Below are 23,917 nucleotides of genomic sequence, written 5' to 3' on the forward strand. Positions count from 1 at the left end.
ATAAAGGCAATGTTTGGTTTCTTGGCAAATGCTGGAAAAAAGTACAAGTATTTATGTCTAAATTAGATGCAAAATATAACATTTAAAATTGCTAGAATATTATCAAGCAGACAACATTTATTCATACAATGTGACTTACAGACAGTTTGTGTTTAACAAGTCTTAATATTAACAGTATGTACAAGTAGACCAACATGTTAAAGTCAAAAACATTTAGGCCAATGCAAAAATGCTGTTCACCCAGCATTTCTTCACTAATACAATCACATTGCTGAGACAAAGGAGGTAAACATATTAGCACAGAAATACTGCATAATTATATCCTCTCAAAAGTACAGTGAGATCATCATTTCTAAGCTCAATATTTGCATTTTGAATTTGGATATTCTAAATTGTGAGTTCAAACATCTAAACTGTCCCACTAGTCAATATCTATTATATATTCATCTCCATCATGCAGACAGTCATAGACAAACTTGGATATATTTTATGTTGGTCTTTACAGTTAGGATGTTTTATTTGATGCCTCCGGCGCTTTATTTGGTTAACTCCAACAAAATGGTCTTTTATGTCATGTAAATTGATTCTGGTCATTTGTGGACAGTAAGGTAACTTACTTTTCTTTGAGGCTCCAACCTATGCTTCTCTAGCATTCACTGTAATTTCAGTAAGAAATTCATTTCTAAAGAGCAATACTATAATGAATCTTAGAGAGAGCTGTGGTGTTGACTTACGTTGGATGAAACAAGCTTAAAGTCCATTAGAAGTTACCTCTTCCCAAGACTGTCCAGAAGCTTCAAGCAGGGCTGCATTGGAAGTTTTAAGCTCAACAGGAACCCCAGAGAACACTGATGCTGCTTCCTCCCAGCCTCTGTTATGCCCCATGCACCTGTGGTACAGTTCACCAACTTTAGTGGATAAATAACCTCAGCTACTAAACTGAAGATATTTAGCTGATAAAAGCTCCAATCACAATGTCCTAAAATATCTGAAACCAAAACAAATTTACCTCCCTTTGTCCAATTCCTGAGATACATATGGAATCTACAAGTTATTTCCCTGTAGGTTTAATCAGCAAAACAGTTTTTCCAGTCATCTTGTCCATGGCCATCCATTTACTTTTTAAGCAAAAGTACGCAAGGCATAATTCATGTCCTTGCAAAGATGGTTTTAGTTGAGAAACCAGAATTTTAGAAGAGTATACTCTCCACTACTTTTTGCTGGATAAATCAAAGTACGTTCCTCCCTAATAACCATGAGATCAATGATTCAGGTAGGAATGTCTTTGTTTGTAATATCTCATTTAATCTTATGGAATTGTGACTAAAGATGTGATGTATTTTTGGGCTGTCCATTCTTTAAAAGGCTGTCCTTTGTCCTCTTTTCTTGTGATCTCATATTACAGTTGTTCCTTCATTGTTTAAAGATTCACATTATTTATTGGTTGTAAATCTATGGTTGTAATGGTGCTTCTTCTATTGGGCCTCTCACTTACCCTTACAATGCGGACTAATGATGGCACATCATGGTATGTCTAAGCTACGTCTTCTCCATACTCTTAAACCCTCTTTGTCCATTGATCCTGACTCTGTTACCCTTTGGATTGGCACTGATCTTGGTCTGTCATCCCAATTATTTATAAATTTCACCTTACACCTATCTTAGGGACAACCCCCTTGTGTTGGAGGAGAGATGGCCTAAAGTGGGAGGAAAAGTTGTGGTGGTGATAGTGGGTCATTGTTATGCATATAAAAATAAACATAACTCATAAATATATACATAAACTATTGGACTTTGAATATTAATACAATTATCAAAAGGTGCATCACATAAAGACATTGATTTATGTGAAAGGTCACCTTGAGGCCTATAAAATGCCAAGACCACTCATCATTGCAACTCATATAATTCAATCATATCTTATTCATTACTTTATATATATATTGTCCCATATGGGTTTCAGTTGTTTGTCCTTCTTGTGTTTGATATTTCAAAAATGAACTCTATTCATTTCAATTGTATTATATTATCAACTATCACAATCTCAAGAACATAGAATCATGAGAAGGCATTACAAGTCAAATCAAGACAAAGTTTTTCCATAAAAATGCTTTGAAGACAAAGCATTTCTCAAGGGGAAGGAAATGTTATGTATATAAAAATCAACATAACTCATAAATATATACCTAAACTATAGAACTTACAATGTTAATATAACTTGACTGCCAGATCAATTATCATGTGACCCTAAATTAAAAGATGTGACTCTCCAGAATTAAACAAAGGGGTAAAATAAAGGAATAAAGTGAGCTAAAATTATATCAATCATAAGAAGGTGGATTAACACATCAAATAGAATCACTGAACTATTTTTACTACACTCAAAACTTAAAAAGTATTGAGGTCTTTATTATTTAGTGGAATCAAAAAGGTTATGTTACCGCTTTGTGTAGCAGATTGCGGAAGATCATATAATTCACTATGGTCAGCACACATAGGACAAAGGTCTATTGTCACCTCAGCCTTAGTCTTCTCTCTTTAGGCCTCAACTCCTACCACAAGGACAAGGGAGGCTTCTCGTAGTACAACTTCAACCAACCACTATAAGACTAGTGCCTTATAATGGGGTCTGATGGCTGAAGAAAGAAATTTTGTATCTTTTGTCCTGTTGGCTTAATATATAAATCTACAATACAAGATTAGCTGAACCAGAATTCAAGTACACCAAAACTCAATAGATTTTAACAAGTAAATAATAGAAATTAGTGTACTAAAAATATATTAACCAAAAAAGATGTCTACTCTATAAATGGATACCTGCTTAGAAAATCTCCTGAACAAAAAACGTTTGCTGACCTACTTTAACAAGTCTATAAATTTGCAAATAAAATTTTTAATACCAAGCTAACACTCGAAACATTCGTTAGATATAGTGTATGACTAAAGGATTTTGGTCTATTTAAAATATCCTAACTCAAAATGTAAAAATTTCAGAGTTTTAATGGTTGGTTAAGAGGATTTCTATACTTCCCTGTTTTGATAAGTCTGTTTTTTCTGCAAAAAATGCAAGAATTGCAGAAATTAATGTGTAGATTCAATACTGCTCATGAAATTTACTAAATCAAAAGACTTGACACTACTCTTCTGATCTGCGGATGTTAATTCACCATCTAGAACAAGAATTATAGACATGCAAAAGGAAACATCCCACACGCACAAATATTTATCTAGGGGAAAGCAACTGCTCAAAACCCCTTACTATCTATATTGCATTAATCAGAGAATAGAGAATAAATACAATGCTTGCTCAAGCTTGAGCACACCCTGCAAGTGTATAGTCTATCCCTCTACCTGACTGACTGAACCTGGCCAACACTTAGCCAATTTCAAGCCTTCCCAAGCTCCTATTTCCTTGCGTTGTTCCCTTGGGAAATTGCCCCTATTTTTTAGGAATTTCACACTCTGGAATTATGCAATTGCCTTGGGTCATTCTCTAACTATATGCACCACTTGAAAATATTGGAATATGCTACAACTAATAGTACACTGCCTTGGAATCTCCATCTCAACTGGGTAACTCAAATTCTCTGCATGCAACAATTATTTTGGGTTGATTGATCAGTTAACTCATTGACCACTGAGTGTGGTTGAAGTTCCAACTTCCACTTCCACAACTTGACCTCCACTAGTTCTTCTGATAGTTAGAGCTAGTTAAACTGACAATAACTCAAATTCACTAAAATAGATTACTACAAATTAGCAATCAATCATGCAGAACTGAACTCAAGCTTCCCCAACTCGAATTTACTGAGTTAACTGAGTGACAAGTACCATGTCACCTTAGTTAACTACCTCCAAGTATTCTGCTAAAATAGAAATTCGAATTTTAATCTAGTTTGACCAAGGAAAAGTCAAAACGAGATTTTCTTGCCGCATTTTCAACACTCTCTCTTAGCAAGAAAGGGATTATCAACCACCCCTATCCTACACCTGTGGAACTCGAACTTCCCTCTTGACAAGGCCTTTGTCAAAATATTTGCATCTTGTTCCTCTATCGGAATGTACTGCAACAACATAATCTGCCTCTACACACAATCCCATAGATGGTGATACTAGATATAAATATGCTTGGATTGATCGTGAAAAACAAGATTTTCAGAGAGTTTGATACAACTCTGATTATCATAGTAAATCACAGTAGGATCCATCATCTGACCAAACAAGCCAACAAGTATCTTCCTCATCCAGATCGCCTCACATGTTGCTTGACTTGCAGCCATGTATTATGCTTCTGTGGATCTGAGTGCCACTGATCTCTGCTTCCTAATGTACCAAGAAATTGTTGCGAACCTAACACTAGAAATTCCACCCAATCTGCATCAATGAATGTGAAATTTCCTAAGACGGAATCCCTACTGTAACAAACTGATGGTACTTCTCCTACTTGATTAAATCACACAAGTTATTTACTGTCTTCTGTGGTAAATTTCGAAGTAAATACATCTGCAGCCTTCACTTAATTTACATATATGCGGAAACAAAATACTAAGCAAGAAAGAAAAATACAACACCTAGGAAACGGTAATTTTTGGACAAATAGTCTCCGAAAAACCCAATGCAGGAAAACTGTTGCAACAGCTCTGAGGGTTTATTATTATTAAGTAGTAGCAAAATCTGAATACATCACTGAATACCTCATCGGGTTATTCAGTTACAGAGAGAAATACTGACAGAAGCTTTGTGAGTTTTACCTCACACAATCACTGAGAAATCTGGCTGATCCAGCTGCTAGATGAGATGTCCCTGGCAGGCACTGCGTTGCCTCTACGTTGTCTCAGCGTCAACCCTTTCAGGTACTGTGTCACCCAACTGGGAATTCGATCAGTATCCTAGAGTCACTGCTCTCAGCCTCCCAGTCTCACACTCAGGCATCCGATCGCTGAAAACTGACCCTCTGCTCTGATTTTCGACATTCTCTCTTTGCCTCTACGTCACTTCTACGTGGCCCTTTTGGCCCTGCGTCAGCGTCTGCATCAAGGCTTCTAGATCACTTATTGCCTCTCTTTGATAATGTATCTCCGACTGAGAATCTCTCTCTGGAAGCTGCTATCGTTGCCCCTCAACTGCAAGAGATTTCTTCAATCGATTTTTCCTCCTAAGAACTTCTCACTTCAGAAAATCGATTTTCTCTATCTCTCTATGTGTTTTCCAAATGACCCTCAAGCCCCTCATATCTTCTTGTTGGACAACCAACAACCTAGATTAAAACATAATCGAAGGCTCAGATCGTTTTGACTTGATCCATGGCTTTTTCTAGAAGTTTCACCACTGATTAGATTAATACCCATTAATATTTTAATTTTCCTAAGTTTAGACTTAGGAACCCCATTAAAAATATTAATTATTTTAATAAAAACATTTTTGGGTGGAATTTCCCAAAACGCTTTCTGGGTTTTTCTTTGGAATACCTGTGCCCAAGTCTCCCTACAAAATTTGAGCCTTAGAGCACATTTGATGCTACCCCAAATCAACAGTGAAGCTACATAGCTTCACTCCCTCTGTCTGTCTGTACCAAAGTCCAACCTGGGTAGTACCTCTGAGGTACCGTAGAACATGTTTAGCTACCCTCCAAAACAGTTTGGTTGGCCTAAACATAAATTGACTTAGTTGGTTGACTGCAAACCACATGTCTGGTTGTGTGTTCACAAGATATATGAGTGAACCCACCAACTGCCGGTAAACAGTTGCATTCACTTCATCACATGAGGTGGCATCCTCTTTCCTCCAATTGGTCGGTAGAGGAGTCACCATGGGTTTGCACATGTCCATGTGGAACCTCTGAAGTATCTCGTTGGCATACTTGCCTTAAGAGCCAAATAGTTCCCCATCACCTTGCCATACTTCCAATCCAAGGAAGTAGTGCATGAGGCCCATGTCCTTCATTTCGAACTCTCTTGCAAGGTCCTTCTTCCAAGATCTGATCAACTGCTCATCACCAATGAGGATCAAGTCATCAACATATAAAACAATAATCAAAAATTTACCTTCTACCAAAATATGATAGAGGTTTGCATCCACTTCACTTTTGGTGAAGCCCAAACCGGTGAGATAGCTATCGATCCTGGTGTACCAAGCATGGGGTGCTTGCTTGAGACCATACAACGCTCGCTTGAGTCTGCACACATGAGACTCTCGATCAAAAGTCTTGAAGCCTTATGGTTGCTCGATATACACCTCCTCCTCAATAAATCCATTGAGGAATGTTGTTTTCACATCCATCTGGTGGATCTTCCACCCCATCTGTGCAGCCAAAGCAAGGATTGATCTGATGGATGAGTACCTTGCTACAGGAGCAAAGGTCTCCTCATAGTTAATCCCCTCCACCTAAGAGTACCCCTTTTCCACAAATTTGTCCTTGTACTTTTCTATGCTTCTGTATGTTGCCTGCTTCACCTTGAAGATCCATCTCGAACCCACCACTGACTTGTCTATTGGTCTTGGGACCACTTCCCAAACATTGTTCTTCACAATGGATTCATACTCCACCATTGCATCACCCATACTTGTTGCTCTACTGCTTCCTCGAAGGAAGATGGCTTAGTCTCTACTAGCTCATTCATTAGAGCCGTGTATCCAGTCTATCGATCTGGTGACCACCTCTACCTGCGCTGATTTGAAGGAGCACCCACATTCTCCCTCGCATCCTGCACAAGTCTCTCATCTTCTCTGGTTCTCTTCCTACCTTCTCTGGACGATTCTGCTTGAGTGGTTGTCTCCACTCTGCTCCTCAACTTGTGGTTGCTCCACAACATCCTAAGGCTCCTCCTTTGGAGCTAAAGCTCCTCTTTCGGTGGGATCTGAAGCTCCCTCTCAAGAGAGCACCGCGAGGCTTTGTCTTCATCAAATTTGACATCCCGTCGCACATCTGTCATTCTGAGGGATGGCAAATACACATGATAGTTGTGGGGAGTCTCTGTGTAACCCACATAAACCCCCAACTTTACTGTCGGCTCTAACTTATTCCTTGAATCTTTGAAGACATGGAAATAGACAGAGGCTCCAAAGATCTCAAAGTCCGACACATTCAAATTCCTCCCCGAGAAAGCCTCCTCTAGTGTGATCATGCCAAGTATCTGATGATGACTCTTGTTTTGAAAATAGACTGTTTTGTTGCATGTTGCAGCCCACAAATGCAGAGGTAGGCTTTGGTCATGCAACATCGCCCGTGCTACTCCCACAATGCTTTGGTTCTTCCTCTTAGCCACCCCACTCTGCTGTGGGTTGTGGGGTGTTGTCAACTCTTGTCGAATGCCTTTCTTTGCACAGAAATTTTTTAACTCATTCGACACGTACTCACCTCCATTATCGCTCTTGAGAGCCTTCATCTTCTTGCCCGTTTCTTTCTCCACCAGTGCCTTGAACTTTAAGAACTTGGCAAAAGTCTCATCCTTCTTCTGCATGAAGAAGATCCAGCACTTCCGCGAAAATTCATCAATAAAGACGACAAAATACTTGTGCCTAGTAGTGGAGGTTGTCGAGAAAGGTCAAAAAACATCAGAGTGGATCCTTTAAAGGACTGCATGTGCTCTGTTGTCCTAATCATGGAAAGTGGCTTTTTTGTACTTCCCCAAGGTGCACCCTTTGCATGTGTCATGTTGCTCTAGTGTTCCTTCGGGGAGGCCAGTGGTAATCTGTTGCATGATCTTCAAAGCGCCATGATGCAAATGGCCAAGTTTTCTATGCCAATGTTCGCCGACATCATGGCTCTGCACCTTCTCTGCCTTTGTGCTCAATGCAGCTCAATCGTCCACATCCAGCTTGTAGAGGTTTTTCACACAAACCTCGATCTGCTTCACCTATCCCGTGAATATGTATCTCAAGAATGCCTTTCCTTTGTTGAAGATCGCATCATAGCCATGGTCCTCCAAATTTGCAACGGAGACAAGATTCTTCTTTAGACCCAGTGTTGGAAACACTGAGGGGGGGTGAATCAGTATTTCATTTCAAATGTTATTTTTACTAGTTAAATCATTTATATTTAGAACACAAAATGAACAATAGGAATAAATGTTTTTATTAATATAATCTTTACCATAAATCAGGTACAATATATATAGGGCTCCAACCCTTGATGAAGACACCAATCTTTAATCTCACAGGCTCCAACCTGTTGCTAAGCACCAACTTGGTCTTTTGTGAGGCTCCAACCTCTAGGGCACCAACCCTATCTTCTCAAGTCACCAACCTTGTGTTTAGGAGCACCAACTCCAAGGACACCAATCCTTCCAATTCTGAGGCACCAACCCCAAGGGCTCCAACCCTACCTTGTCAAGGCACCAACCTTGTGTTTAGGAGCACCAACTACAAGGACACCAATCCTTCTAATTCTGAGGCACCAACCCCAAGGGCTCTGACCCTACCTTGTCAAGGCACCAACCTTGTGTTTAGGAGCACCAACTCCAAGGACACCAATCCTTCTAATTCTGAAGCACCAACTCCAAGGACACCAATCCTTCTAATTCTGAAGCACCAACTCCAAGGACACCAATCCTTCTAATTCTGAGGCACCAACCCCAAGGGCTCTGACCCTATCTTGTCAAGGCACCAACCTTGTTTGTTCGAAGCTCCAACCTTCAGGTCACCAACCCTCTACTATATTTTGTCTAGATATGTTTGATAGTAATTCTCTGCTCCCAAAATCTTCTTCACTGAATTCTGTCAATCTACAGCTTCACTGCTACATCAATGACACCCTTGTCTCATAGAAGGTATCACCATTGCTCTTCATTATACCCAAGCAAAATCTCCAAGTCACATCATGATGACTAATACATCATGGTCTTCAATAGTCTCCACACAACTTCAATGTGTCTACAATGAACTGCACTAAGCTCTGCACAAAAACAACTCTCTGTTTCAAGCCTCTGTTCTCACTATCACGGTAAATGCTTCAGGAGTGACTGCTTTAGGGGTAACTGCTTCAAGAGTGACTTCGTTAGAGGAGTGATTGTCGCGGTTTCATATTGTGTGTTCAATTAAAGACAAACCTGTTTATACTCAGATAATCTTCTTAGATCTGCAGAGCGTCCTTTTGAACTGTTATCTGAATCACTCAAACATAGGTCAGAGCTTTTCAATAAGTAACCCAGTCAATAGAATGTTCGACCTTCGCCTTCCTTCTTCTTCCGCTGGACCTTTCAGCTTCCTTCTTCTTCCGCTAGACCTTTTGGCTTCCTTATTCTTCCACTAGACCTTTCGGCTTCCTTCTTCTTCCAGTAGACCTTTCGGCTTCCTTCTTCTTTCGCAGGACCTTTCGATTTCCTTCTTTGCTCATTCCACCTTCGGCTTCCACTTTTGTTCGCTCGACCTTTGGCTTTCTTTCTACTGTTCCTTCAGCTTCCTTTGTCTCTTCAAGTTCACGAGTTGTGAATTTATTTATGTTCTATTTTTCTGCCCAAGATAAATACTCAGAATTGAAGTGTTTTAACTCACTTTTATACGAGTTTCACCAATGACCAAAGGACACGTCTATTGGAGGGGGGGCGACTTGTATATTAAAAATATATATGCGGAGAGTCTTTTATCCATAGACTTGATTATTCACGGAAAACCATATAAGAGCTGCTATACCCACATGGAGGTCCCACATGCCACATCATCACCTTTAATCCAATCACAACTTCATGAAAAATCGTAGTTATTCCTAAGACTCCTCAATATGCGATAAATACAAATCGGAAGTGTTTACATGGTGGGTTTTAAACAAAGACCCGACCAATCACCAAGTAGCGCTTTAACACAGAACCCGCCAACGAACGTCGGTCCCACCTAAATGAACAAGACCAGACCCCAATTAAAATAAACCTGTGTTCATAAACTTCTCGGGTCCACTCAGTCCCAAGTCTTATCAGATTAATTCTCCACCACGGATCTCATCATTAATCCGACGGTTGTTGATCCACCTGATCAACAAACCCAATTGTCGATCCTCCACCGTTTGATCAAGGCACGCTGGATCCAATGGTTCACAACGATATCGGCCGGGGAACTTGCGCGACACTTAACCGCCTTTACGGAGCCGATAAGGATTATAAATCCTTGATCTATAAAAGTTCGGGTCCGTTTTTAGATTTAACATCCGATCACTTTATGACCCGATATCCATTGGATATACGAGGTCATCAAATCTATGACCTACAGGTCTTCAACTAGCACACGGGTTAAAAATAGGGCTAACCCCCGCCGTTGACTGTGACGTAAGCGTTTGAAAATGAGATCGACGGCTAGGATTTAGCGCGGGCCTTCAGCCACGATCAAAGCATCCGTACACTCCTACCCCCTCTCTTCCAATAGTTGTTGCTCCTGTGACTTCTCTTCACTCTTCTGCTCTTCTGATAGTTGTTGCTCCTGTGGCTTATCTTCCTGTAACCTCCTATAACTCTGTTTATACTCCTCCGTTGTTTTCTTCCTATCGATTCTTCTTGGGCATATATTACATGTGATACTTCCGATATGGCCCCTCCAATGTTTTCTTTTTTACTCCTCTGTTATCGTTGTTTCTCTTTGTTTTCTTCTTACTCCTTTGTTATCACTATTGCTCTTTGTTTTCTTCTTTACTCCTCTGTTATCGTTGTTGCTCTGTTTTCTGCTTCTCTTGCTCCGATGACTTACTTCTTTGATGGCTTTCGATAAACTCTTCATCTTACTCTTTGGCTTCACGATGGCTTCTCCTCTTTGGCTTCTTGCCCCTGTTGCTTCACGGATCCACTGCTTCTACTATGTCTGTATATATATATTCAATCCACTTGGGTCCTCCATCTCATCATATCATCATATATCAAACTTTCATCACTATGAGCATTATGATCAATGGGCATCAATGGGCAATCATGTATCAAAGAATTTGCCACACAAACACTGCTATATTGACATCAATGACAACCTAGATTAACAATCTCCCCCTTTATCATTGATGGCAATATTCTTCTTCTCTCCCCTTTTAACATCAATGGCAAAGGAGTGCACAAGGACTCCCCCTATCAAACTACTTATGTTCTTTATGAATAGTAGATCTTCATGGGTATGTTACTCCCCCTATCGTGGTGCTCTTCTTTTTACTCAAGATAGAAGGATTGCTACCTCATCATCAGCTAGCACATTATCCCTTCTTTATGTCTCAAAAACTACTTTATCATGGCTTCAACAATGCTTAAAGATGCTCCATTTCAATGCTTCCAAATAGACTCCAAATAGCCATACACCAAATGTTCAAGTCCAAGTTTTTATGCTTCTGCAATCCAAATTTTGTTGTCTTCACAGTCAGAATTAAGGAGTCTGAATTAGGGGAAGACACCACTGAAATTGCTATCTTTCTTCATATCCAAGTTCCTTTGTATCTCTGTGCTTCTCCTTAAGTTACTGAGCTATATTCGACTGCACAACATTCTCCTTTTTATAGTCCTTTTGATAAGCCATCTTTTTGCAATGCTTCGGTTTTGTTAGATGCTGCCAACTGATCTTGCTTCAAGCTCCATTCCTAGATGTATTTGTTTGTTTGAAGGTTGCCTCTATTTGTGTCCATAATTTACCTGTTCTCACATCAAATCCCTGAGTGGCGACATTTAACATTTGTAATAACAACAACATAGTTATTTTCCCTATTTCTATAGCATTGGTTGGCCTTCTCTGCTGCTTCAATTTATCCTTAGTGATCAAGTGGAAAAAACATCTTCAACAACAATCCAAAGAATGGTTACAAGATCATGTTCTTCAATGTAGTGCCCCTGAGAAATGATCTTTATCAAAGAATGATTGTTAATATAGCTCATCAAGGATTTCATAAGGACCCTTTCACGAATAGCTTCTGCAATAATGATCAAGAATCACAAGCTCCCCCGAACTATATACATGGTCTCTTTTTGGCAGAATCCCATCATCAAACACTCGAAATATCAAGAATATCTTCATCAAGTCAACAACGTGTTGTTGGCTGGAGAGTTCAGGAGATTTTTAGATTGTATTTGCTTTCTTCTCCATACTTGTATAACTTTCTTTTCTGGCATAGTTCTAGCTTGAGAAGGTGTCCAAATCAAGTTACAATTATGTGCCATATGACCAATGTTATGACACTTGAAGCACTCTATGTTGTTCTTGAATAAGAATTCATGACTTCTTGCAAAATTGCTTCTCAGAGATTGACGGGGACCATTATATTTATCTTTGTGATATGCCCTACAATCTTTTGCCATGTGTCCAAAGTTTGTACAAGAATAACAATAACCAAGAAATAAACTTTGGTACTTGGGAGATGGAGATTTCCTTGATGTACTTCTGAAGCCTTTCTGCCTTGAGATCCTTTGATTATAACCATTTCTTCTTGCGTCCTTGACATCATTTGCATTTCTTCTTGGAATAGGATTTCCTTCATTGTTGCCTTGACTCTTATCCTTGCCTTTGCTGGAACTGGGAGCATCAACATTTCTTTCTGGCTTCCTCACATCCTTTTTGTTTGAAGTATGGTCACCCTTGCTTGAGGATTCACCTTCATATCCAAGACCTGATTTATCAAATGGAGATCTTTGATGGCTAAGCATGTCATCCAAGGCTTGAGAGCTGTTCAAGATTTTGTCCATCCCTTCAACCTTTTTCCTAAGGGAGACAATCTCTTCTTCCAATCTTTCGCAATCATTATTCTTCTTTGCAAGTTGTTTCTCAGTTTCTTCCTTGATACGAGTAGCTTCATTTTCTTCTATTTTAAGGGAGATGATATTTGACTTCATTTTGAATATTTCTTCATTTTCTTTTGCTAGACTGCTCTCCATTTCTTCCTTGATTCTTGTAGCTTTACATGTTTCGGCCTTAAGAAGGTTGAGGTTGGATTTTAGTTTGAATAACTCTTCATCCTTTGCTTTTAGTTGGTAAATCATGGTGTTTCTCTCCTTTTCTGCTTCATCAACCTGTCCTTCTATGATTACCAATGCTTCCATTGTCTTCTCAACTCCTTGTGCGAACTTTCTTGCTTCTTGTAGTTGAGATTTGAGAGAGGAGACCTCTACCTTGTATTGTCCAATCCCTTCTTCAAGTTTGTTCAAGCTCTTGTGCCTTTATTCAAGTTGACTTGACAAGGTGTCTTCCCGTTTCTTTGCTTTATCCAATTGATTTGTCATGGATATGACTTCTTCATGATGCTTTCTTTTGCTTCGATGAAATTCCTTCTTAAGCTTGGCAAGCTCTTCATCCCTTTCTTGTACTTGAAGCTTGACAAGGTCAAATTTCTTCCTTGTTTGGTCTTGGTCACCAACTAGTGCTTTCTTATTAAGTTCCTCGTTTTCCTTTTTCAAATTGATAATCTCTTCCATGGCAGCCATAAGTTTAGTGAGGAGATCTTCTACAAAGTCTTTTTCATTCTCTTCATTAGGTCTTCTTTAGCAATGTCATCAATCTTATCTTCAGCTTCCTTGGCGGGCTCTGGATTTTCTTCTTGTTTTCCATCATTTTCTTGACTAGAGATCATTGTCAATGCTCCTTTTAAGTGAAGATCATGAAGTTTGTCCCATATACCCTTCGCTAACAAACATTTTCCTAAATTGTTCTTTATAGAATCAAGTAACCCATTCAAGATTGCCTTCATCGCTTTTGCATTGTACTCCTTGGATTTTTCATTCATCATGTTATCAGTAATCACTGATTCCCATACTTCAATGCCTTGAGTCTTTAAGAAATTCCTCATTCTTGCTTCCCATATATCAAAGTTTTCATTGAACCATCGAGCCTTCACAAATTGATTGACTTCTATTTTAGTGGTAGAGGGAGACACATCTTTAGGAGGATTGGAGACTTTCTTCCTTGGCTTTGCCATTTGTGTTCTAATGATCAACCTTCAAGCTGTTAGGCTTTTGAGCGAAGGTATTGGCTCTAATACCAATTGTTGGAAACACTAAGAAGGGGGGTGAATCAGTGTTTCTTTTCAATTGTTATTTTTACTAGTTAAATCATTTACATTTAGAACACAAAATGAACAATAGGAATAAATGCTTTTATTAATATAATCTTTACCATAAATCAGGTACAATATATATAGGGCTCCAACCCTTGATGAAGACACCGATCTTCAATCTCACAGGCTCCAACCTGTTGCCAAGCACCAACTTGGTCTTTTGTGAGGCTCCAACCTCTAGGGCACCAGCCCTATCTTCTCAAGGCACCAACCTTGTGTTTAGGAGCACCAACTCCAAGGACACCAATCCTTCCAATTCTGAGGCACCAACCCCAAGGGCTCCAACCCTACCTTGTCAAGGCACCAACCTTGTGTTTAGGAGCACCAACTCCAAGGACACCAATCCTTCCAATTCTGAGGCACCAACCCCAAGGGCTCCGACCCTATCTTGTCAAGGCAACAACCTTGTTTGTTCGAGGCTCCAACCTTCAAGGCACCAACCCTCTGCTATATTTTGTCTAGATATGTTTGATAGTAATTCTCTGCTCCCAAAATCTTCTTCACTGAATTATGTCAATCTACAGCTTCACTGCTACATCAATGACACCCTTGTCTCATAGAAGGTATCACCATTGCTCTTCATTATACCCAAGCAAAATCTCCAAGTCACATCATGATGACTAATACATCATGGTCTTCAATAGTCTCCACACAACTTCAATGTGTCTATAATGAACTGCACTGAGCTCCGCCCAAAAACAACTCTCTGTTTCAAGCCTCTATTCTCACTGTCACGGTAAATGCTTCAAGAGTGACTGCTTTAGAAGTAACTGCTTCAGGAGTGACTTCTTTAGAGGAGTGACTGTCGCGGTTTCATATTGTGTGTTCAATTAAAGACAACCCTGTTCATACTCAGATAATCTTCTTAGATCTGCAGAGCGTCCTTTTGAACTGTTATCTGAATCACTCAAATATAGGTCCGAGCTTTTCAATAAGTAACCCAGTCAACAGAATGTCGACCTTTGACCTTCCTCTTCCTTCTTCTTCCGCTAGACCTTTCGGCTTCCTTCTTCTTCCGTTGGACCTTTCATCCTCCTCCTTCTTCCGCTGGACCTTTCAGCTTCCTTCTTCTTCTGCTGGACCTTTTGGCTTCCTTCTTCTTCCGCAGGACCTTTCGACTTCCTTCTTCACTCGTTCCACCTTCGGCTTCCACTTTTGTTTGCTCGACCTTTGGCATTCTTTCTACTATTCCTTCAGCTTCCTCTGTCTCTTCAAGTTCACGAGTTGTGAACTTCTTTATGTTCTATTTTTCTGCCCAAGATAGATACTCAGAACTGAAGCGTTTTAACTTTTAACTCATTTTTATACGAGTTTCACCTATTAGAATATTACTATTTAGTATTTAATGCTCAGTCTTTTAGCTGTTGCTATTTTGATTCTTTTAGCAGTTTCTTAGATGAAACTGTTTGTTTCCATATTCTGAATAGAAACCTGATGTTTCTATTATTGTAAATATCTTTGTATTATCATTGAGCTGTTTGCTCATTTCTAATTAATTCATTCGATATTCTTTTATGGTATCAGAGCACAGGGATTTTTTCGAAATAATTTTTCATAGTTTGAAAAATTCAGTAGTTCATTTCGAAACTGCTCTCAGGATCTGTAGATTTCTTTCTAAGGTCGAGCCCTCTGTAAGCCAGGTAGCCTTCACTGAGTCTTAGCCTCGGCTTTGCTCACTGTGATAAAAGCTTACAGTCGTCAATCTCGATACAGAAAGGGATTCTTCTCCTGCATTATCACTGTATGAGGAATTAACTTTGTGGTGGTCATCGGAATCGTAAAATTGCTTTGAAAGGAACAGTTTATTTGTTTGAAGCTGTGTTGCCTCACGGTTCTCGTGGCCCTTGAAGCCTAGCCACTGAAGAGGAAGAATACGCGCAAGTTCAAGGACTCGGTAAAACCCGTATTCGGTTTCCACCCTTGCTGTAATAGCCAGCTTCTGCGTTTTCTGTCGTCTTCCCTTCGTAGATTATTTTCCGGCTTCAAAGACTTTGTTTCTGTTGAAGGCGAATTCCCTACCATTTTTTTTCCAGCCGCGGGCCTCTTCTCTGCCCTCGGGGCCATTGATGCCACTATCGTGACTCGAATCTCAAGACCACGCAAAAGGATCGGAGTCACTATATCTGTGAAAAGGAAAAGCGTCAGTGGAAATCGTGTTTGTATCCTGAGCCTGAGTATCGAGAGCCTGAGTATCGGAACCGGAAGCGGAACCAGATCGAGAAGCGGAAAATTTTTTTTACTCACGAATTTTTGGCTCACGTATTCATCGAGATTCTCCAGCAACTTAATTCCGTTTTCACCACGTGAAGGCATTTTCAGTGACGGCATTTTCTCCAGGTCAGTCCACGCATTATATATCAGTGACGGCATTTTCTCCAGGTCAGTCCACGCATTATATATCAGTGACGGCATTATATATCACGCATTTTTCAGAGTATACTGACGGCTTTCTCCAGGTCAGTCCAGATTATATAATCGATATATAACAGCATATATAATCCGCTATTCAGTGAGCAATAGATCGCTCCACAGACTTCAGCAGAGTTTATGAAAAAAAAATTGATCATTTTATCTTCTAGAATCTTAAGATCTGGCCTTATAAGATTTTGACAAATAAATTCTAAAAGCTGAAAGTAAAAGTTTGTCACATTTACTGTTATGGAATATAACAGCATATATATATATAACAGCATATATATATCACGCATTCAGTCTACGCATTCAGATTATAGTGACGGGACGGGAACAGAGCAGCGTATAAATAATCGTGGACAGCTTCAGTCTATGTATTTTTCTTTATCAGTTTTAATTTTATGAAGATACATGTGACCTCTTGTCATATTTTTGGTCTGGTGTTTTGATCTAGTACAGATCTGAGTTATTGTGAAAGCCTATTATTCTTTCAAAGCAGAATTTGTTAAGGTACAGACATCCTGAAAGAGGGATTTTAAGCAGGCAGCTACATTGTTTTTGTGTGTCAGACTTCTGTATTGTCTTTGGGAAAATGGCCACGCTCACCAATCTGATGTTAGAAGGAAATCAACGCTTTAATGGCAGCAACTATAACATTTGGAAACAAAGAATGCTGACCATTTTTGAATACAGGCGTCTTGATCAGCTCATTTTGGGCAAAGAGTCTCGTCCCGGTACAGCTGGTACCGATCAAGATAAATTTGATGATCGAAATCGAGAAGCTGTTATGCTTCTCAAGCTCTCTGTCGCTGATGATCAGTTACCTCATATTCCTTCTGGCAAGACAGCTGCCGAAATCTGGCAACAATTGAAAGAACTGCACGAGACATCTGACAAAAGCAGAGCATTTTTTCTCAAAAATCAGTTGTTCTCCATCATGATGGATGAACATATGTCTTTACAGGAACATCTCAACAAAATTAAAGACATTCGAGACCAGCTCGAAGCCATTGGTCGGACCATGGAGGAAGAAGATATGGTAGTCATTACTCTGAAAAGTCTACCGAAATCTTATGAACACTTCATAGAAACACTAAACATCACGACCACCAATGTTGATCTAAAGTTTCCAGATTTATGTACCAAACTTCTGCAGCAGGATCGGTGGAAACAACAGTTTGGTAGTGGTGCTTCATCAGTGTCCTCGGAAAATGCATTTGCTGCAAAATACCAGTCCTCTCAGTCCTTTCAGCAGAAAGGCTCTTCTCAGCCTTTGGATCCTGCTAGGAAGAAAAGTGTGCAGTGTAATTACTGTCATAGGTTCGGTCACATGAAGAAAGATTGCCGACAGAGGATTGCTTCTGAACAGAAGAAACAGGGAGGGCCACATCAGACAGCCAATGTTGCAGAACATTCCGAGCAGACAGATTCTGCCTTTTACGCCTTTATGGCTAAAAGGTCTTCAGAACATGTTCCTTCCTCTGCATGGTACATTGATTCTGGTGCATCACGCCACTTCTCTCACAGGCGTGACTGGTTTATTGACTTCTCACCTTTCAGCAATTCCGTGGTATTTGGTGGAGGTGAAAAGTACACTGTAGCTGGCAGGGGTACAGTTCAAATTCAGTCTGGTGGACACACACTCATATTTCTAAATGTATACTATGTTCCTGGTATGGAGATTAATCTGCTATCTGTCAGCCAGATTATGAGGAATTCTCCTCAGCTTGATGTTGTGTTCAGTGCACACAAGTGCTCCATCATTGACAGGGAGACTAGTCTAACAGTTGCTGTTGGGCTAGAGGACCATGGTCTATATAGGCTACTTGACACCGGTGACTCTCCAGAAGTGGCTCTAGCAGCACGTGTCTCTCCCATCAGCACTCTATGGCATCAGCGATATGGGCATCTAAATATGCAGTATCTCTCTCAGCTCTCTCGGGAGGGACTTGTGTCAGGATTACCTGATATTCAGACTCAGCAGTTGGGGGTATGCAGCGCCTGTCAAGCAAGAAAGCAACATCGGTCTTCATTCACAAATGGAGAATCTTGGCGCGCATCTAAGGTACTTCAGTTACTTCATGCTGATATTTGTGGTCCTATGAATACAGCTTCTATCACTGCTTGCAAATATTTTTTACTTATTGTAGATGACTTTAGTAGAAAGATGTGGGTGTATTTTTTAAAAAATAAATCTGATGCTCTTAGTACCTTTCAGAAGTTTAAAACCTTAGTTGAAAAAGAATCTGGTTGTAATATCATGACCCTTAGGACCGACAATGGGGGGGAATTTTGTTCCTCAGCTTTTGCAAACTTCTGTGATAGTCATGGCATCAAACGTCAATTAACCACCCCTTACACTCCCCAGCAGAACAGTGTTGTCGAGCGTCGCAACCGCACGGTTGTTGAAATGGCTCGTTCCATGTTACAACACAGGAGTGTTCCAAACAAATTCTGGGCTGAAGCAGTATTTACTGTTGTTTACCTTCTTAACCGATCTCCTACTCAGGCTGTTAAAGGAAAGACTCCTGAAGAAGTTTGGTCTGGTCGTAAGCCTAAGATCAGTCACCTCAAAGTATTTGGCTCAGTTGCATATGTTTGGATTCCATCTGCTAAGCGCTCTAAGTTGGATTCCAAGAGCCAGAAACTCATGATGACAGGTTACAGTGATCATCACAAGGCCTATAGGCTGATAGATATAGCCACTGGTCGTCTTAGCTTCAGTCGAGATGTAGTATTTGATGAAGACAGAGGATTCTTTCAGTCTTCTTCTTCTGAGCAGCATTCTGAGGATCAGTCTCACAGCGTTCTTCTTCCGGTCGGTCCACCTGATGGGAGGGATGATGTAGCATCAGTATTTGATAATACTCTATCTGAGCTTCCTCCAGAAGCTAACCCTCCCCTTGCTGCCCCTATTGCTCTTGAGTCTTCTCCATCTCCTCCTGATATTGGTTCCTCTACTCCTGATATTGGTTCTTCTTCTCTTCGGCCTAAATGGTGGGCTAAAACCATTGGTGATCTCCGGGATGATGAGCTCCTTGAAGGTAGAACTTCTAGACATAAGAACAGACAACAGTCTACAGTCAATTTTGCTCTTATGGCTAACCTACACAGTATTTTTGAGCCTCAAACATATTCAGAGGCTAAGGGTACATCTGAGTGGGAACAGGCTATGGAAGCCGAATTCCAGAGTCTTCAGAAGAATCACACCTGGACACTTTCTGATCTTCCTGCCGAAAAAAAGCCCATAGGCTGCAAATGGGTGTATAAAGTGAAATACAAAGCTGATGGAACCATAGACAAGTATAAAGCTCGTCTTGTGGCTCGAGGGTTCTCACAGAAGGAAGGCATCGATTATGAGGAGACTTTTGCTCCTACAGCCAAGATGAGTACCATAAGGCTTGTCCTTGCCCTAGCAGCTTAGTTCAATTGGAAAGTTCATCAGATGGATGTAAAGAGTGCTTTCCTAAATGGTGATCTTCAAGAAGTCTACATGACGCAGCCTCCAGGATTCAAGGTTGCTGGTCAAGAACAGAAAGTGTGTCGGTTAGCTAAAGCAATCTATGGATTGAAACAAGCTCCTCGGGCTTGGTACATGAAAATTGATCAGTACCTAACAGATCAGGGTTTTCAGCGAAGCCCCTCTGATGCAAACCTGTATATCAAGCATACTGGTGATGATATCTTGTTTGTGGTTGTCTATGTGGATGACCTTATCATTACTGGCAGCTCTGCACATTTGATCCATGGGATCAAACAAGATCTATCAGTCCAAGTATGCCAAAAATCTTGTGGAAAGGTTCAGAATGCAGGATTGCAAACCGGCCACGACTCCTATGGAACCAGGGCTCAAACTTTCAGCACAGTCATCCTCTCCCCTTGTGGATGAAACTTTATTCAGGCAATTAGTGGGCAGTCTCATCTATCTTACTGCTACCAGACCTGACATCAGTTTTGCAGTAAGCTACATTTCTCGCTTTATGTCAGCTCCTAAAGCTGATCATTGGATAGCAGCAAAGCGGGTGCTACGATATGTGCGTGGTACTTCTGATTATGGCCTCTTATATACTCGCAGCTCCAATCCTATTCTCAGTGGCTACACTGACTCTGACTGGGCCGGTTCGGTTGATGACCGTAAATCTACAGCTGGGTATGTGTTTAGTCTAGGATCTGGGGCTGTTACTTGGACTAGTAAGAAGCAACAGGCAGTGGCTCTCTCCTCAACAGAAGCAGAGTATCGGGGAGCAGTTAAGGCATCCTGTGAGGCAGTTTGGCTTCGTCGTATGCTTGCAGATATGCATGTTTTCCAGACAGGGCCTACTTCTTTGTTTTGTGATAATCAGGGAGTGCTCAAACTTGCCAAGAATCCAGTCTTTCATGAACGAACAAAGCATGTGGAAACTCATTGCCACTACATTCGCCAACTGGTTGAAGACGGCTCAGTTCAGTTGCAATATGTTCCCACAACAGAGCAGCCCGCTGACATTTTCACCAAGCCTCTTGGTCCTGATAAATTTGTAAAATTCTGAGGGTCTATTGGTGTTGTAAATAGATTGAGCATTAAGGGAGGGTATTAGAATATTACTATTTAGTATTTAATGCTCAGTCTTTTAGTTGTTGCTATTCTGATTCTTTTAGCAGTTTCTTAGATGAAACTGTTTGTTTCCATATTCTGAATAGAAACCTGATGTTTCTATTATTGTAAATATCTTTGTATTATCATTGAGTTGTTTGCTCATTTCTAATTAATTCATTCGATATTCTTTTATCACCAATGACCAAAGGACACGTCTATTGGGCGGAGGCTGACTTGTATATTAAAAATATATATCGGAGAGTTTTATCCATAGACTTGATTATTCACGGAAAACCATATAAGAGCTGCTATACCCACATGGAGGTCCCACATGCCATGTCATCACCTTTAATCCAATCACAACTTCATGAAAAATCGGAGTTATTCCTAAGACTCCTCGATATGCGATAAATACAAATCGGAAGTGTTTACATTGGTGGGTTTTAAACACAGACCCGACCAATCACCAAGCAGCGCTTTAACACAGAACTCGCCAATGAACGTTGGTCCCACATGAATGCACAAGACCGGACCCCAATTAAAATAAACCCATGTTCAGAAACTTCTCGGGTCCACTCAGTACCAAGTCTTATTGGATTAATTCTCCACCATCGATCTCATCATTAATCTGACGGTTGTTGATCCACCTAATCAACAAACCCAATTGTCGATCCTCCATCGTTTGATCAAGGCGCGCTGGATCCAATGGTTCACAACGATATCGGCCAGGGAACTTGCGCCACACTTAACCGCCTTTACGGAGCCGATAAGGATTATAAATCCTTGATCTATAAAAGATCGAGTCCATTTTTAGATTTAATGTCCAATCACTTTATGACCCGATATCCATTGGATATACGAGGTCAGCAAATCTACGGCCTGTGGGTCTTCAACTAGCACACAGGTTAAAAACAGGCCTAACCCCTGCTGTTGACTGTGACATAAGCATTTGAAATGAGATCGACGACTAGGATTTAGCGTGGGCCTTCAGCCACGATCAAAACATCTGTACACTCCTACCCCCGCTCTTCCGATAGCTGTTGCTCCTATGACTTCTCTTCACTCTTCCGCTCTTCCGATAGTTGTTGCTCCTGTGGCTTATCTTCTTGTGACCTCCTATAACTTTGTTTATGCTCCTCCGCTGTTTTCTTCCTATCGGTTCTTCTTGGGCATATATTACATGTGATACTTCCGATATGGCTCCTCCGATGTTTTCTTCTTTACTCCTTTGTTATCGTTGATGCTCTTTGTTTTCTTCTTTACTCCTCTGTTATCGCTATTGCTATGTTTTCTGCTTCTCTTGCTCCGATGACTTGCTTCTTTGATGGCTTTCGATAAACTCTTCATCTTACTCTTTGGCTTCACAATGGCTTCTCCTCTTTGGCTTCTTGCTCTTGTTGCTTCACAGATATATTGCTTCTATTATGTCTGTATATATATATTCAATCCACTTGGGTCCTCCATCTCATCATATCATCATATATCAAACTTTCATCACTATAAGCATTATGATCAGTGGGCATCAATGGGCAATCATGTATCAACGAATTTGCCATCACAAACACTGCTATATTGACATCAATGACAACCTAGATTAACAACCAGTACAAACATCACATCCTTGAGCCTGAGAGGGGAGCCCAACGCCCTTTGAAAGGTGACTGTAGAGAGGGGAGCCCAACTCCCTTTGAAAGGTGACTGTACCAATCCCAATTGCGCTATACCTTCCATCATCTCCCATCTCGATGTGCATCTGGAGATCCTTCTCCAAATCACTAAAAAAATCTCTATTTCCCGTCATATGGAACGAGGCACCACTGTGGAGATACAACACACTTCCCATCACTGTGCTGGCCATGCATGCAATGAGAGTAAATGATAAATCAAGCTCAAACTATGAAGCCAAAGCTTCACCCGTTGCTCCTCCCGCGGTCTTCTTGTTTGCCTTCTTGTGTGGACACTTCGTGGCATAGTGCCCGAATTAATGACACTGAAAAAACTTGATTCTAGACAAGTCTTTCTTCTTGCCCCCTTGACTAGATTCTACTTTGGATTGGGATTTCTTCCCTTTCTTTTCCTTTCCAACCGAGGCACAGTTCTCCTCATCCTCGGCCGATGAAGGCCCATCTCTGGTATTCTGCCTTATCTCCTCCTATACCAATCAGACCACGAGCTTTCCCAATTTGGTAGTTTCTCCCTCTCGTTTACCGAATCTTGGTAGATGAGCCAGCTCTTCTGAAGGACTAGAAGGGTTAGGCTCACCAAACCATCCTCTGCTACAGTAACTCCAACTTGACCAAGTTCATCACGACACTGTGTGAAACTGCTCAGGTACTATGGAATGGTATCATTCCTCTGCATCTTGATATTCCGAAGTTTGTCCTTGAGTGCCAATTTACTGTGGTCACTACTATTCTGGAACAAATCTGTCAACGCTTGCCACATTGCATACGAAGTCTCTTTCCTGTGGAGATTTGAGACAATATGGTCTTGTACTCCCTCCAATATGATCCTCCTCACTTTAGCTACACACTTCGTCAATTCTACTAGATCCTTTGCATCAAATGCTGCTGGTTTCGGAATATCATTATCAATGAATTCCTTCAACCCATTATCCTCCAGTACTGCTTCCATGCGGTCCTTCCATGCAACATAATTTGAGCTTCCCTAAAAGGCATACTCAAGCCTTAGTCCATTGAAAGCCATCTTCTCAGTCCTAAAGAAAACCTACAACCCTGATCTGCAAATTCAAACCTCTTACAATGACAACTTCAAAATCTTTGCTCTACATTGATTCCACCTTCGATACCAGGTAGAAATTAATGTGTAGATTCAATATTGCTCATGAAATTTACTAAATCACAAGACTTGAAGCTACTCTACTGATTTGCGGAAGTTAATTCACCATCTAGAACGAGAATGATAGACATGCA

General features: G+C 40.6%; 1 protein-coding gene across 2 annotated transcripts in view; it reads right to left on the reverse strand.

Moving 5' to 3' along the window:
- Positions 1–23,917, reverse strand: part of LOC149170481 (Phosphoglycerate mutase family protein) — a 268,273-nt gene that overhangs the window by 49,027 nt on the left and 195,329 nt on the right. The window contains exon 4 of one of the 2 annotated variants that reach the window (XM_089423911.1): positions 772–889. The exons of the other annotated variant lie outside the window; for it this stretch is intronic. Coding sequence (XP_089280037.1) covers positions 772–889 — 118 coding nt within the window. The remainder of the gene's footprint in view (positions 1–771; positions 890–23,917) is intronic. 2 annotated transcript variants of the gene reach the window in all.

Source organism: Pinus tabuliformis, chromosome 4_2 (assembly GCF_031772625.1).
Source record: "Pinus tabuliformis cultivar Carrire ecotype Pingquan chromosome 4_2, CPIR1, whole genome shotgun sequence".
Taxonomy (NCBI): domain Eukaryota; kingdom Viridiplantae; phylum Streptophyta; class Pinopsida; order Pinales; family Pinaceae; genus Pinus; species Pinus tabuliformis.